The sequence below is a fragment of the Danio rerio genome, chromosome 5 (genome assembly GCF_052040795.2).
Source record: "Danio rerio strain M-AB ecotype USA chromosome 5, GRCz13ab, whole genome shotgun sequence".
Taxonomy (NCBI): domain Eukaryota; kingdom Metazoa; phylum Chordata; class Actinopteri; order Cypriniformes; family Danionidae; genus Danio; species Danio rerio.
The window spans coordinates 74,512,780-74,530,328 of NC_141025.1; the positions used below are offsets into that span (position 1 = coordinate 74,512,780).

The window sequence follows — 17,549 nt, forward strand, 5'->3', positions numbered from 1 at the left end:
ACACAGTATTTGTTTTTTTTCCTATTATTTCCACATTCTTCCAAACATCTTCTTTTGTGTTTAACAGAAGAAAGAAGCTTAAAATAAAACTCATAAAGGTTAGTAAATAATACAATTTTTTTGAAGAACGCTAAAACCTGCAACCATTGATTTCTACAGTATTTGTTTTTTTGAAGTCAGCATTCTTCAGAATATCTTTTGTATTAAACAGAAGAAAGAAACTCAAAGTAAAACTCATAACAACAAATAAAGGGTTAGTAAATGATGACAATTAATGTTTTGAAAAATGCTGAAATCCTGTAACCATAGACTTCCACAGTATTTGGTTTTTCCTACTATGGAATAAATGGTTACAGGATTTCAGGATTCTTCCAAGTATCTTCTTTTGTGTTTAACATAAGAAAGAAACAAAGTAAAATTCATAAAAACAAATAAAGGGTTAAAAAATGATGACAACTAATATTTTGAAGAATGCTGAAATCCTGTAACCATTGACTTACACAGTATTTGTTTTTTCCTATTATTTCCACATTTTTCCAAACATCTTATTTTGTGTTTAACAGAAGAAAGAAGCTTAAAATAAAACTCATAAATGTTAGTAATTGATGACAATTTTTTGAAGAACGCTAAAAACCTGTAACCATTGACTTCTACAGTATTTGATTTTTCCTACTAAGCATTCTTCAAAATATCTTTTGTATTAAACAGAAGAAAGAAACTCAAAGTAAAACTCATAACAGCAAGTAAAGGGTTAGTAAATGATGACAATTAATGTTTTGAAAAATGCTGAAATCCTGTAACCATTGACTTCCACAGTATTTGTTTTTTCGTACTATGGAAGTCAATGGTTTCAGGATTTCAGCATTCTTGAAAATATCTTCTTTTGTGTTTAACAGAAGAAAGAAACTCAAAGTAAAACCCATAACAAATAGTAAAGGGTTAGTAAATGATGACAATTTTTTTTTTTTTTGAAGAATGCTGAAATCCTGTAACCACTGACTTCCACAGTATGTTTTTTCCTACTATGGAATCAATGGTTACAGGATTTCAGCATTCTTCCAAATATCTTTCTTTGTATTAAACAGACAAAAGAAACTCAGAGTAAAATTCATAACAACAAATAAAGGGTTATTCAATGATGACAATAATTTTTTTTAAAAATGCTGAAATCCTGTAACCATAGACTTCCACAGTATTTGGTTTTTCCTACTATGGAATAAATGGTTACAGGATTTCAGGATTCTTCCAAGTATCTTCTTTTGTGTTTAACATAAGAAAGAAACAAAGTAAAATTCATAAAAACAAATAAAGGGTTAAAAAATGATGACAATTAATATTTTGAAGAATGCTGAAATCCTGTAACCATTGACTTGCACAGTATTTGTTTTTTTCCTATTATTTCCACATTTTTTCAAACATCTTATTTTGTGTTTAACAGAAGAAAGAAGCTTAAAATAAAACTCATAAATGTTAGTAATTGATGACAATTTTTTGAAGAACGCTAAAAACCTGTAACCATTGACTTCTACAGTATTTGATTTTTCCTACTAAGCATTCTTCAAAACATCTTTTGTATTAAACAGAAGAAAGAAACTCAAAGTAAAACTCATAACAACAAGTAAAGGGTTAGTAAATGATGACAATTAATGTTTTGAAAAATGCTGAAATCCTGTAACCATTGACTTCTACAGTATTTGTTTTTTTGAAGTCAGCATTCTTCAAAATATCTTTTGTATTAAACAGAAGAAAGAAACTCAAAGTAAAACTCATAACAACAAGTAAAGGGTTAGTAAATGATGACAATTAATGTTTTGAAAAATGCTGAAATCCTGTAACCATTGACTTCCACAGTATTTGTTTTTTCCTACTATGGAAGTCAATGGTTATAGGATTTCAGCATTCTTTAAAATATCTTCTTTTGTGTTTAACAGAAGAAAGAAACTCAAAGTAAAACTCATAACAACAAGGGTTAGTAAATGATGACAATTAATGTTTTGAAGAATGCTTAAATCATGTAACCATTGAGTTTCACAGTATTTAGTTTTTCCTACTATTTCAGCATTCATGAAAATATCTTCTTATGTGTTTAACAGAACAAAGAAACTGAAAGGTTTAGAACCCCTTGAATGTAAATAAGTAGAGAGTATATTTTTATTTAGATTTTAAGTAACATTTTTCGGTGAACTTTCCCTTTAAATTGGTTACTCTTCATCACCAGAGGAAGTGCCTTTATTCCAGTTGGTAACAGTAAAGGTGGGATGAGACAGATTCAGATGCACTCACCAGCAGTTTGATCTTCTCCTGTAGGTTGGCAAGCTCTGCCTGGTGTTTCTGCGTGAGGCTTTTGGCTTCATTCTCAGTCTGGACTCGTGCGTGAGACAGTTTCTCCTCAGTCTGAGCGGTTTTCTCCCTCTCCTCTTCAAGCTGCTTCTGAAGCTCCTCCAGCCTCCTGAAATTAGACCAGATTAGCGTGTCAACAAGCTTCCTGAAATAAAGCTCGAGTTTGTGTTTGCGGTTTAGACACCAATTATGATTAAATAGTGTCAAGTTTATGCCTCACACACCCAATAAAGCTAATGACATAACAAAAGACATGTACAAGTATTCGTACAGACCCCTCTTTCCGCTTGTTTTCCTCATTCAGCTTTGTTATGAGTGTAGAACTGTCTCCCGAAGACTTCGTCATGTCCATAATGTCATTCTCAAGTTTAGTCTTGTCTTTGGTCAGCAGCAGACACCTCTCCTCACTTGCTTTTAAACTTCTTTGTAAACCTTAAACAACAACAACAACACATTAATCATGCATAACTACACACAGTGCATCAGGAGAGTATTCATAGCGCTTCACTTTTTACACATATTTTTATGTTACGGTTTCAAAATGGATTAAGTTTATTTCTTTCCTCAAACTTCAACACACAAAACCCCATAATGACAATGTGAAAAAAGAGTTTTTGAAATTGTTGCAAATTAATTAAGAATAAAAAAACCTGAAAAATCACATGTACATCAGTATTGACAGCTTTTACCGTGAAGCTCTAAATTGAGCTCAGCTACATTCTGTTTCCACTGAGCATTCTTCAGATGTTTTAGCAGCTTAATTAGATTGGACATGATTTGAAAAGGCATACACCTGTCTATATAAGGTCCCAGGGGTGACAGTGCATGTCAAAGCACAAACCAAGCATGAAGACAAAGGAATTGTCTGTAGGTCTCCGAGACAGGATTGTCTTGAGGCACAAGGCTGGGGAAGGTTACAGAAACATTTCTGCTGCTCTGAAAGTTCCAATGAGCACAGCGGCCTCCATCATTCGAAGTGGACAATGTTTAAACCAGCAGGACTTTTCCTAGAGCTGGCCGGCCATCTAAGCTGAGTGATCAGGGGAGAAGGGCATTAGTCAGGGAGGTGATGAATCACCTGATGGTCACTCAGTCTGAGCTCCAGTGTTCTTCTCTAGAGAGAGGAGAACCTTAAAGAAGGACAACCATCTGTGCAGCAATCCACCAATCAGGCCTGTATAGTAGAGTGGCCAGATGGAAGCCACTCCCCGCATGGAATTTGCCAAAAGGCATCTGAAGGACTCTCAGACTATAAGAAACTAAATTCTTTGATCTGATGAGACTAAAATTGAACTCTTTGGAGTGAATGCCAGACGTTACGTTTGGAGAAAACCAGGCAGCGCTCATCACCAGGCTAATACCATCCCTACAGGAAAGCATAGTGGTGGCAGCATCATGCTGTGGGGATGTTTTTCTGCAGCAGGAACTGGAAGACTAGTCAGGATAGAGGGAAAGATGAATGCAGCGATGTACAGAGACATCCTGAATGAAAACCTGCTTCGGAGTGCTCTTGACCTCAGACTGGGGCGAAGGTTCATCTTCCAGCAGGACAATGACCCAAAGCACACCGCCAAAATATCAATGGAGTGACTTCACAACAACTCTGTGAATGTCCTTGAGTGGCCCAGCCAGAGCCCAGATCTAAATCCTATTGAGCATCTCTGGAGATATCTGAAAATGGCTGTGCACCGTCGCTTCCCATCCAATCTGATAGATCTGGAGAGATACTGCAAAGAGGAATGGGCAAAAATCCCCAAACACAGGTGTGCCAAGCTTGTGGCATCATATTTAGAAAGACTTGAGGCTGCAATTGCTGCCAAAGGCGCATCAACAAAGTATTGAGCAAAGGCTGTCAATGTGTACATGTGATTTTTCAAGTTTTTTTTTTTTTTAATAAATTTGCAACAATTTCAAAAACTCTTTTTTTACATCTTCATTAAAGGGTATTGTGTGTAGAATTTTGAGGAAATAAAAGAATTTAATCAAATTTGGAATAAAGCTTTACCATAGAAAAATGTGAAGCGCTATAAAACGCTTGCCACATGCATTGTATAAAAGAAAGAAAAAAAACAACAACATTTAGTTTCATCCCTGATTCCTATGTGTCTAAAAACATGAAACTGACCAGCAAGTTGACTCTTCGTGTCCTGTAATTCAGCAGAAAGTGATGTGCATTTGTCCTCCTTATTCCTGAGCTCTTCTTGTAACTCTGAGAGAGACAAATTTCATATTCATCAAGTCATATTTCAAGTCTCTGAACAACAGATCAATCAGTGTAAATCATACACACAATACCTTGATTTGTCCGAGATGATTTGGCTTGATCGTTCGTCGTTTTTTCAAGATTCTGCTTCTGGAAAATGAAGAAAGTGAACCGAGTTAAAGAATTCATTTATAATTATTCATTCACTTTCCTTTGGCTTAGTCTCTTTATTCATCAGGGGTCGCCACAGTGGAATGAACAGCCAAATTATCCAGCAAATGTTTTACACAGCAGATGCACTTCCAGCTGCAACCCTGTACTGGGAAACACCCATACACACTCATTCACACTTATACACTACAGCCAATTTAGTTCATTCAATTCACCCATAGCGCATGTGTTTTGACTGTGGGGGAAACCGGAGCACCCGGAGGAAACCCGCACCAACACGGGGAGAACATGCAAACTAACTGGATTAACTTGCGCAGATGTGAGTCAGCAAAATAAACATTGCAGATTTAAGCAGACTTTAAACTAGTTCACTATTTTCATAAAGCTGCTATCAGTTACTTACCAGCAGGCTAACTTCTTGCTCCAAAGAGCTCTTTTCCTGCAACAGGCCACTCATCTCCTGCTGTTTAACCTCTAGTACTGAATTCAACTCAGTGACCTAAAGCACGGTGAACCGCCATAAATGAGGGAAATGACAGGGAAAAACATGAGTGATTACACACACACACACACACACACACACACACACACAAACAAACACACGCACGCACGGACACAAGCTCAAAAAGACAGAATCTTAAATGAAAGGTGATGGTAGGACACTGGTAATGTTTACATGGATGTATTATGCACTAGGGCTACATGATTCAACAATAATAATTAGTTTATTCCTTTACAAAACGTTCAATCATCAAAGTTCTCTTCTCTTTTACTGATAACTGCTTTTAATCACAACAATGGAGTTCTTGGAAAGCAGTTTGCCATGTGGCACTTTCCCACATTAAAGTGCATTCACTAAATTTGCAACATATTAGTTTAATTAATTAAATTTGGCCTCTGCTAATTCAGAACCACACAAAAACGTTAAAGTCATGCAGCCCTATAGTGTGCACAATGCACAAATGAAGTGATCAAACAATAAGCATGAATGAATATATTCAGTTTTCACTTTTAGGACTAAACCTGGAGTAAAATAATTTACGATTATGATTTAATAAAGGATTATTTATTTGCAGATGCTATGCATGGGTATTATTTTGTTTTGAAACACCGATATCATATTTTCTGTTATTATTTAATTATAATGGTTTGATGGTAAAAAAAAAAAAAACATTTATTGTCAGTTGTATTTAAAGAAAAGTTATGCTGAATACACTGCAAAAAATGCATTGTCTTACTTAGATTTTTTGTCTTGTTTCTAGTCCAAATATCTACAAATTCTTAAATCAACAAGCATTTTTCCTTAAATCAAGCAAAATAATCTGACAATGGGGTAAGCAAAATAATCTCGTTTTTAGATTTGTGATAAGATTATTTTGCTTACCCCATTGGCAGATTATTTTGCTTGATTTAAGGAAAAACTCACTTCATTTTGGCATATTATTTCTTAAAACAAGACGATATGTTTTGCTTGTCTAGAAAATGCTTCTTGATTTAAGAAACATTTAGATATTTGGACTAGAAACAAGAAAGTGAGAAAAGCATTTTTTGCAGTGTAAAAAGTCTATGTATCAGGTTTTGTTTGGCTTTTTAAACGTTATTTAAAACAAGTGGCTAAGAAATAGCTATTAACTTCTTATTTTTGGTGGAGCCAGTGAAAATTTGCAGGCAGGGCAAGTCGCAAAAAGCCGACTTGGCCAGTGGAAAAATCTTTAGTGTTGAACCCTGGATTCAACTCTAAAAACTGGACTGACAGTTTCAATTTACTAGAACTTCTGTGTTAAGCTTCTTAGACACAATCTACATTGTAAAAAACCCTCTAGAAATAAATATGAATTGAAAAAAATGTAGCTAGATTAATGTGGTTGTGTTGGTATGAATGTCAGAGTTTTTGTTTTGCATGTATATACCGAGAAATGTTCTTTTTTCTGCAACACTAAAGAAAACCTGCAGTGGCAAGATGTAAACAAACTGTAATATAAAAGGTTAAAATAGTCACAATTAATAAACCATTTACAGGACCGGCGTCTGCAAAAGCCAATACACCGTGATTGTGGCATCTGCCAACTTTATTGTCCTCTTAGGACCTATAGGTAACTTATTTTAGATTAATGCCTAAGAGTTAAAGAGTTCACCTAAAACTGAAACATATGTCATAATTTACACAGCCTTCACTTGTTCAAAATCTAGTCACGTTTCTTTCTTGTTATACATAAAATATTCGCTGAGACCCATTGGCATCGATAGATATTGAAGTTGATGGGTTCCAGCAACCAGCATTCTTCAATGTATTTTTTGTGTTCAACCAAAGAAAGAAACTCGTTCAAGTTTTGAAACCACATGAGGGAGAATAAATTAGGTACTTTTCTGTTTTGGTGAATTATCTTTTTAAGGGAGGTCTAAAACCCTTCTATGTTGTCTATGGGTGCTTTCACACCTGCCTTGCTTAGTTCGATTGAATCGCACTAGAGTTTGTTTTCCCTTTTGGTGCTGTTCGTTTGGGCAGGTGAGAATGCAGCAATCGTACTCGAGAGCGCACCAAAAGCGGACCAAATAAGCGTACCGAGACCTGCTTGAAGAGGTGGTCTCGGTACGCTTTAAAACGAACCCTGGAGCGGTTAGTTTGTGGTGAGAATATGATCCGTACTAAAACAGGTCCAACCGCAAAAAGTACTGCACGTTTTGGACTAATCCAGCAGCCGTAAGCCAATGCACTGTGCATTATGAGATATGAAGGATAAATATTTGTTGACAGCGCTTTACCAACAGAGAGAGAGGGGAAAACCTTACCTGATGGATCGTTGGTAATATTTCCGCAAGATCACCATGTCGCAGTTTAGCTAAATTAATTAACGCCTTCTCCTGAAGTGACGAGCGATGCATTAAAACACTGCTTTTTAGCAGCAGCCGCGCTTCAATCTCGAAATGTATAGTTTGTCTAAAGCAGGGTTACAATCAGTCAGCGCAGTCGTCCCTCCAGAGTAAAAAGCGACATTTTGTGCCTGCTGGTTTGTTTACTTGCGGGAGTTCATTGGCATTTTCCCGCACGTAAATTCTAACCAATCAATAAGCAGTTTAGGAACTATGTTCAACAACATCTGGCCAATGAGAGCTGTGGATTTTGACTGCATTTTGGTTCGCTTCAACTGGTTCAGACCAAAGCCAGCAGTGTGGTGTGAAAACGACCCAAAGATGGCAGAAAATGCAACAAGTTATCATTTATTGCCCTTGGTCTGGACCAAATGAAGCGAACTACAGATGTGAAAGCACCCTATGTTAAACAGACTTACCTTTTCTTCCTGAGATCTGGCTTTGCTTTTCGCCTCCTCCACTTGGCTCAATAACCTCTGCATCTCCTGGTTTCCTTGACTGTGCTGTGTCTGCAGAGACTGAAGAGCTTCACTTTGCTCGAGAGCTTCTTGCACCTTTTCCTTTAACTGCTCGCTTATCTTGACTCCGCTGTCCTCCAGCTCTTTGACCCTGAGCTCCGCGGCATGAAGCTTCCCCATGGCGTCCTCCAGCTCCACTAGGTGCTGCTCCTCGGCCTTCTCCAGACTGCTGCGGAGCATTTCAACCTGCCGTTCATTCTCTTCGGCGACTTTCAGAAGCTGTGCTTTATGCTCCATACCTTCACCCACCCATCCCGCTGCTTCGGAGGAATGTTTCTTAGCGAGCTCCTCCAACTCCAGCTTATGTGTTGATTTTAGCCGTTCCAGAGCATCCGACAATTCAGCTTTGCTTGCTTCACGGGAGGTTTTGAGCACCTCCAAAGCTTGCTGATGTGAAGCCTCAACGGATTTGAGTTTATCGCTCCACTGCTCAACAACATTCGAGTTTTCTTCTTTCGATTTTGCAAGCTCAGCTAAAAGCTGCTCGTTATCCTTAGATAGGCGACTTGAGGAGGCCTGGAGGTGCATCAGGGCTTCACGGTGTGCTTTTTCTTGCGCCTCAAGCTTCTCGCGCATGGAGGACAGCTCTGCTTGGTGACTGTGGCTTTGCTCGGCCTGCTGGGAACGGATCAAACTGAGCTGCTCCTGCAGGGCGGCCACGGCAGAGTCACAACCCCCATCCTGACTTGATAACGCTTCCAATGACTTGCGGAGAGCTGCCGACTCCTTGTCCTTCATAGAAAGATCCCGCTCCAACTCCAAAATGCGGGACTTCTCTGAGACTGTGGCCACCTAAAAGAAGAAGTAAATTACTAAACTATATGTGCTGCATGGACGTGTAACTAACGTACATGGATATGATTATCTTTTCAGGCTAAAAAGACATCCCACCAAGCAATTTTGTGTTTAAAGAGTCCCTATTATGGGTTTTTTAAAAAGTGCTGTGTTGCACACTTCATGAAAGCTCAAAGTGAATGGAAACATCCAGATTTAAATCATAAATGCATCATGTTAAAAACTATTGATTCTTTAACGAAATAGTCGATTCAGAGTCGAATAAATGAATCGAGTTGGGTTCAGATCTTTTGCCTGAATGAGTCAACGTTGATACATCATCAAATATTTAGTGCCGGATCCAGTAAAATGTGAACTAGGGTTGGGCGATGTCGATCAATTTGGCATCGTACAATGTCTAACGTGAAACATTGCATCGAAGGCATCGTCGTCGGCTGTTGGGTTGGAGGCGGTGTTTGACAGAGTGCGCGCGATGTGTCTAAAGAGCGAGGAGGGATTCGGTGGTGTGGGGTGCGAAGGGTGGGCGACTTATTTGAGGACCGGGAGGGGGACGCGTGATTTCCGAGAGATTATCACTCGTTTGGGGGCATCCGGGAGTCTTTATGCATTTGTGGGAGACTCCCGGAACTTTCAAGACACTTGGGATCATCTTTTCAGGCTAAAAAGACATCCCACCAAGCAATTTTGTGTTTAAAGAGCCCCTATTATGGGTTTTTGAAAAAGTGCTGTGTTGCACACTTCATGAAAGCTCAAAGTGAATGGAAACATCCAGATTTAAATCATAAGTGCATCATGTTAAAAACTATTGATTCTTTAATAGTCGATTCAGAGTCGAATAAATGAATCGAGTTGGGTTCAGATCTTTTGCCTGAATGAGTCAACGTTGATACATCATCAAATATTTAGTGCCGGATCCAGTAAAACGTGAACTAGGGTTGGGCGATGTCGACCAATTTGGCATCGTACGATGTCTAACGTGAAACATTGCATCGAAGGCATCGCACTAGGTGTGCGCGATGTGTCTGAAAAGCGAGGAGGGATCCGGTGGTGTGGGGTGCGCGACTTATTTGAGGACTGGGAGGGGGTTGCGTGATTTCTGAGAGATTATCACTCGTTTGGGGGCATCCGGGAGTCTTTATGCATTTGAGTGAGACTCCCGGAACTTCCAGGAGACTTGGGATGTCTGAATATCACATTTAACAACTATAGTGGGACGCCATCCAGCGGTATATCCTTGATAAACTGTCCAACGTGCACTGCTCACTGGAGCTCAAACAAGCGCATGACAGTGTGTGTGTGGTCGCGTGATGTGCGTTTTCAGCAGACAGGGGGCTGTTCAGAAACGTTAGGTAAAACACCGCTTGGATGTGGATGATTTTCGTTCTAAAATGGCATTTTAACACCAAGACGTATTAGTGTAAACGGGGCCTAAGTGTGTATTTTTCACGAGTGGGTTTGCGACGGGGGCGGAGGATCGGCGATGCCGGCTCAGCATCATGTTGTCTATTAGCCATCTGCAATGGACAATAGCATTGTCTATCGGCCCAGCCCTAACGTGAACACGCCTTTCCCTTTAGACACTAGCGGAGCTTGGGGGATCACGGGAGATTCAGCTGCAGGGAATAAAGGGTTAAAGTTCATTTTCACAAAAACACCCCAGTATAGCCGACCTAATGGTGTATTTGTTCTTGTCATTTTTCTAATGATTGATACAATAACCTCCGCTGCAGCGTGGGATTCGCCGGCCATTTGCTATAAAAGGAAGGAGCAGCAGACTATTATGCATGGAACTTTGTCAGAAACTGTTACAGCTCATATGGACCGATTTCTTCTTCCTCCGGATCATAACATGTTAGTGCAATTAAAATTGTCACCTAGTTTTCTGTAATTTGCAAAATATGCATTTCATATTGTGTTGTAACTTGTACTCTGTCCGCGCAGCTTGTTATCAGGTATCTATTATAGATCAGTGCTTGTACCGTATCTCTCAGGTTAAATCCCTTTGGGGCTGTTCACGTACTGCATTCAAAACCATGCTAAAAACGCGATGCGTGCTTCTTCCTTTACTGACTTAAATGCGTTTCTGAACTCGCAATCCTCTACCATTTGTGTGCCGTCCGTTTGCTATGGCCATCATCAGCCGTTCATACACACAGGTGGTCAATTTTCTAAACAGTTCAACTTTTGCCACTGTGTGAATTAATACTGAATGTGTGTTGATGTTATTACGGGGTAGGATTAAGAGTAGAGCCATATGCTGGTGTTTAACTGCATTGCTTTAATGCACTCCTGCATTGGGCTCTCACATAATCTATGCTACTTAATAACCGTGGTGGCCATTTCTCTTTGTCTCATGCTGAACCCAGTCAACCAATCACAACAGACGGGGTCATCGGATCAATCAGCACAGATTAGAATCGCACTAAGGAGACATTTAGGAACAAATGAATCCCTGAAAGAATCATATGGAAGTCGCTGGGATAATTAGGTAAAAATAAATGCATATTATAAGACAATGAAAGTGTTTTTTGACCTTGCATGCATATCAGACTGTTGTTGGAGACCTCCAAAACCAAAATATGACCTTTTATAATGCAAAATTAGACTCTTTAAATGATGTCTCATAGACATCTAAACATAGATGTCTTAGCTAAAACAAGGCTAAATTTAGTCTGTCTGTCAAAATCTAATAGACATCTAACAATAGTCCATAAACAGACTAGTAGTCAGTCCCTCCAGGATTTTACAGGGACATTTTATTTAAAAAATACACACCATTCTCAAAATCTATGGCATAATTTGCTTAAATTTTTGTATTTTACTGTGAAAATCTTGCAAAATTGTTCTTTTAGTGATCTCAAGAACCACTGAACTAGTCATCAAAAAGACAAAAATCCTTTAGACTTTTATTTTTAGACTATAGATAGACATGTAGATTTTACCCAACAGTCCAAATTTAGCCTTCCTTTAGCCAACACTTCTATTAGCTCTCTCTTAAATGCAAAAATGCTTGTTGGGATTGATAATCTAAAGAGGGTCATTTAAATATGGTTCTTTTCAATTTCAAGTAAAAAAAGCACTAAAATGAGAAATCTAGGATTGAATGGCGCGGGATGATGATTTTTACTAAAGGGTAACAAACTACTAACTCCATCTATTTTATGCAGTTTAATTGTACATTGTAATTTTCCTTTCGCAAGGCCCTAGCAACTACAGAGAACATTGCTCTATTCCCTAAAATGTATGCGATTACTAGCAGTTAACACCTTAGCAAACACCTATAATAGCTTAACAATCACAAACTGATTATTTAACAGAGTTCCCACTTTGAATATTGTCTCCCATAACCGTTTCTGGATCCAAGGCCTTTATCATAAACATATAAAACTGGCACTTCTATACACTGCGGTTATAATAGACTTAAAGCTTTGTCATTAATAAATCAGATGGTGAGATATCTTTAATGAATCATTAAAAACACATTTACAGTTGGTGTCAAAAGTGGTTAAGTGAGCAGACATATAGCACCATCGTGCTCATGACGGCCCGAGTTCGATTCCCGACTCGAGGTGCTTTCCTCTCTCTGCTTCCAACTATTTCTTGTCAATTCTCTGCATTATTCTATCCATTAATGGTTAAAAAACCCTAAAAAATAATTGTGTGTGTATATATATATATATATATATATATATATATATATATATATATATATATATATATATATATATATATATATATATATATATATATATATATATATATATATATATATATATATATATTTATTTATTCATTTATATATATATATATATATATTATATATATATATATATATATATATATATATATATATATATATATATATATATATATATATATATATATATATATATATATATATAATTTACTAGAAGAAAAAGTAGAACAACATACACATTTCCTACAGAAATTGACCTAATTTTTATATGAAAACATCAAAACCTAATTATTTATTTAATTATTTTAGGATTTCTATCAAAGTGGGAACCCTGGTATAAAAACAAACGTCGTCTCCTATACCTGTATGCACTCAAAAAACGATGTTTGCTGTGTGTTCAATCTATTTAATTAAAATGAGCTGAAACAACACAATTCTTAAGTTTTTTGAGTCACAACTTCACTATGTTTAATGCACTTAAATTTGTAAAAACTACTATGTTAACTCAACTCCTTCAAATCGATTGTGTGGAACGCAGCATTTTTAGCATGTATGTAAAGATACATAAAGACACGATTTAGTGTTTGTTAGTAATCATTCGTCAAATTAGTTATTAATTGCAATAACTGAACACCATGCAGTGAAGACCCCCCACTAACACCCTGACAAGAAAAACGTGATTGTGGCACGTCTCCAGTGACCCTTGACCCGTAGCCCAGGTAAAGATCCATTACCCTAGAGTCTTCTAACTCCCTCTGGAGCTTCTCAGCTTTGGTCTTTTCAAAGAGAAGACTCTGTTCAAGCTCCTTAAGGAGGGCATGCTCCAGCTGCGTCTGCGTCTGTTAGTACAGAAAGGGTAGAGGAAAAAACACAACCAGTGCCACCATCACATGCCAGCCTGATGCAGAGAGATGAGGGGTGAGCAGGGGAAGGTGTGGGGACGTTGTGCAGAATTCAAAATAAAATAAAAAAAGCAGAAGGAAAACGTTGTGATAAAATGCTAGTCAGATCAATGAGGGAAAAGGTGTGGATTTTGTAGCAGATCACCGGGTCAATGCGTGTAAACATGCTGACGATGGCCAAACGAGTAAAAACACCAGACACCATGCAGCATTAATGTGAATAAGGGTTAAGACGGTAACAAAATAATGGTTAAAAAAATACTGACCACATAAAGAGAGAAAGAGGAACAATAGGAGAAATCTGAGAACTGATTTATTTTTGATAACTGAGAACTAAAGCAAACAAAACATGACTGTACTGACCTTAACACAAGATAGTTTTACACATTATTGATTTCTTTGGATATTTATAATCTCTTGCCCAACAAAATACCTCAAAAGGCTTTTAAAGGAACAGTCAAGAGGTAAACAGTTGAGTTTCATCATATTTATATCCATTCAGACGATCTCTAGGTCTGGCAGGAGCACTTTTAGCTTAGCTTAGCATAGATCATTGAATCGGATTAGACCATTAGCATCTCATACATTCATTAATTTTCTTTTCAGCTTAGTCCCTTTATTATCAGGGGTCACCACAGCGGAATGAACTGCAATTTTATCCAGCATATGTTTTACGCAGCGGATGCCCTTCCAGCTGCAACCCATCACTGGGAAACACCCACACACTCGTTCACACACAGATGGACAATTTAGCTTACCAATTCACCTATAGCGCATGTCTTTGGACTGTGGGGGAAACCGGAGCACCCGGAGGAAACCCACGCCAACACGAGGAGAACAGGCAAACTCGTCATAGAAATGCCAACTGACCCAGCCGTGGCTCAAACCAGTGACCTTCTTGCTGTGAGGCAACAGTGCTACCCACTGCGCCGCCCACCATTAGCATCTCACTCAATGAAATTATGCAGTGCCTTAAAAAAAAATCAACAGCATTAAGGGTTTAAGACCTACACTTGCACCAGAAGTTAGAATATGCATAATAGCATTGTGTACTGCAGCAAGGTTCCTTGATTATTACGCCAGAATGAGAAAATAGTCCCTGGTTATATCGTTCTAGAAAATGCCAACTTTTCATTTCCTGTCGGTCTCAGAATACGATGTAACTACAGAAGAGTCAAGCTTTAATTAGAAAGATTATCAAACCTCTTTGCAGGGTTTCTGCAGGTTTCACCAAATCAAATTTAATACTTTAATCTTATTAAATTTTTGTCCTTTTTAAGAACATAAAGAATGAAATTTCAGACTTCTATAGGGTTAAATGCTAAGGATTTTTGAATGGGCCAGCAGAAAAAAAAAATGAATTAATTAGTCATTAGTTCTAAGCCACATATTTTAAATAATGTCAAATCAAGCTGACCTTAGCTGTTTACATACTTTTTTTTTTTAACATGGGCTACGTCTGAAACTGCCTACTACTCAGTATGTACTGCATTTGAATTTAAACATACTATACTCGGCTGTTAGAAAAGTACGTTCTATACAGTATGAATGCAAGAAGTAATGGATGCGCTACATCCGCCATTTAGTCATCATCATGTGACCTACCCACGTCAGTTGCGTTGCTTCAGTCCCATTCAAGAAGTCTCTGGCAGGGCATCATGGGATAGCACAGCGTGCATGGGATGCGCACTTCAGAATATCGCTGGAAGTATTAAGTCATCCAGGTACTTCTCGCATACTGATTATCAAATTCTATGAATTCGGACATACTACTCGGCTCGCATACTGATTTATAGCGTACTGTATAATATGGATGTATGCAGCCATACAGTAACTTAAAACTCTTTAAAAACCAAATGTATACACAACAGACTCTTGTAATATTAGTTATGAATAGTTTTGCTAAGTTTTATTAAGATGTGTTGTTGGTGACTGGATGTGTGTTGCATTGATTGGGTTCGTTTACATAAACAAAGAAACATTAAGACCCGTTTAAAACTATTTAAGACCTACAGCACAATATTTCAAAGAATTTAAGACTTTTTAAGGTTTAAATTTTTGTTTTTGAAATTTAAGACATTTTAAGACTTTAAGACACTGCAGATAACCTGTCTTTGGTAATTTCTGAGTGAGATACTAATGGTCTAATCTGGTTCAATGATATATGCTATGCTAAGTAAAAAAAAGTGCTCCTGCCAGACCTTAAGATCGGCTGAATGGATACAAAAACAGTAAATCTTAACCATTTAAGAGTTGTAAAATAAGCCTATTTTCAAAATAAGTGGAGTGTTCCTTTAAGGGTGATTTCATACCCTCACATTTATGCATCTGCAGATTGTTTAATCTCCTTAGTTTAGAAATATCGCTAAGTTTAAACAAAATAGACATTCATCAAAGTTGTCCAATCAGGTCAAAACAATATAATGTCCTCCTCCTTTTTGATACATTAGGTTCTGTGATATAAAATAGTCAACCAAGAGTAAACGTATTGCCTTTTTATTGGACCTGGACAAAACCAAATAAATGAATACAAGTGAAATTACAACCCAAAGCGAGAGAGCAAACTTTAACATCATGTTGTACATTGTGTGGGCTTCATGATGGGCTTCAAAATCGTCGCTAAATTTGCATGTTAAAATTGTGCATTGCTGGAAATGTCACAAGTGTGCCCATTCAGAGCGTTCAGAAAGTATTCAAACCCTTTAATAGGGTCACATTTTGTGATGTTGCATTCTTAAGATTCATTTGCACAAAGGGAAATAGCTGGACTTGTGCATTTTGAAGCATGGAAATCCAAATAAGTCGATTAATTAAATCAAAATATTGACTTCGTTTTTACAGTTCGTTTGCTTGAGGTAGAAAAATGGGTCCCACTTTATATTAAGTGTCCTTACCTACTATGTACTTACATCAAAAAATAAATACAATGTACTTACTGTGTTTATAATGTATTTGAGAACACTTGTGGTGCTTTTGAGTTGGGATAGAGGTTGGGTTATGGACAGGTTTTGTGGTATGGGTAGGTTTAAGGGTGGGTTAAGGTGTAAGGGATGGTCAACAGTGTATTTACAAATGTAGTTACAGAAGTTAATTACAAATGTAACTACATACATGTATTTAATCAAGCATAAGTACACAGTAAATACATGTATTTACACAATAAGTACATTGTAACAAACTATTAATTCCTGTGTAAGTACATATTAGTTAAGGCCACCTAATATAAAGTGGGACCGAAAAATGTTTAGTAAATAATGAGAGACGCAAATGTATATGCTAAATAAACTTTGACATAGTAAACATTAAAGCATAACTCCTAATTCCAATTTGCCTTTTTTTTTTTGAAAGATTTACTTCAGGTTATAATGGCAACCCAGCAGGTTACTATAATGATAAACATATATTTTTACATTTTCTAGCAAAATTAGACCACAACAACAACTAAGAAAAACAATGTCAATTGGATCACTTTTATCCTTCCTCTAACTCTAAATGTAAAGCATGGCGTGAACAACACAGTGGTTATGAGTTCAATTTCTATGACAAGCCAGAACAGATAAAATGTAAATAAGTGCGCCTTAAATGCAAAGTCAGAATTAAATGATCTACAGAAAGGTGTAGTTCATGTTTCACAGCAAGAATACTTATGCAAATGTGACATTTCAGTGTTTTAAGCTATATTTATGTACTTTTATTGGATAAAAGGGTGTAGATTAAAAGAAAATAAATAGTTCATGAGACTTGAAAATACATTTAAAGCATAGTTCAGCCGGAAAATTAACTTTCACAGTATTTTATTGTTTTTACTTTGGATGTCAATGGCAGCTCTTTTTTTTTCCTTTCCAAAATTCTGCAGAATATCTGGTTTTGTGAAAGTTAATAGCAGTTTTTTTTAGTCTCCACTTTCCTTACTAATATGCAATTCCCTCTCTGATTCCTCCTATATAACTATAAAAATAAATAAATAAATAAATAAATAAATAAATAAATAATTACTAATGTTTTGCTTCTTACACTCTCTTTACATACCTGAAACTTGCATACAGCACCTA

The 17,549-nt window shown here is 37.1% G+C and overlaps 1 protein-coding gene across 5 annotated transcripts in view; it reads right to left on the minus strand.

Moving 5' to 3' along the window:
• clip1a (CAP-GLY domain containing linker protein 1a) overlaps window positions 1-17,549 on the minus strand; it is a 70,635-nt gene that overhangs the window by 26,723 nt on the left and 26,363 nt on the right. Inside the window, exons 9-15 of one of the 5 annotated variants that reach the window (XM_087254309.1) lie at window positions 13,330-13,434; window positions 8,005-8,895; window positions 5,118-5,213; window positions 4,636-4,693; window positions 4,466-4,549; window positions 2,616-2,772; window positions 2,284-2,449 (exon numbers count right to left, since the gene is read on the minus strand). In XM_087254309.1, coding sequence (XP_087110435.1) covers window positions 2,284-2,449; window positions 2,616-2,772; window positions 4,466-4,549; window positions 4,636-4,693; window positions 5,118-5,213; window positions 8,005-8,895; window positions 13,330-13,434 — 1,557 coding nt within the window. Of the gene's footprint in view, window positions 1-2,283; window positions 2,450-2,615; window positions 2,773-4,465; window positions 4,550-4,635; window positions 4,694-5,117; window positions 5,214-8,004; window positions 9,517-10,052; window positions 12,241-13,329; window positions 13,435-17,549 lie in introns of those variants that run through there. The other 4 variants (XM_087254313.1, XM_087254311.1, XM_087254310.1 and 1 more) reach the window with 4 other exon arrangements.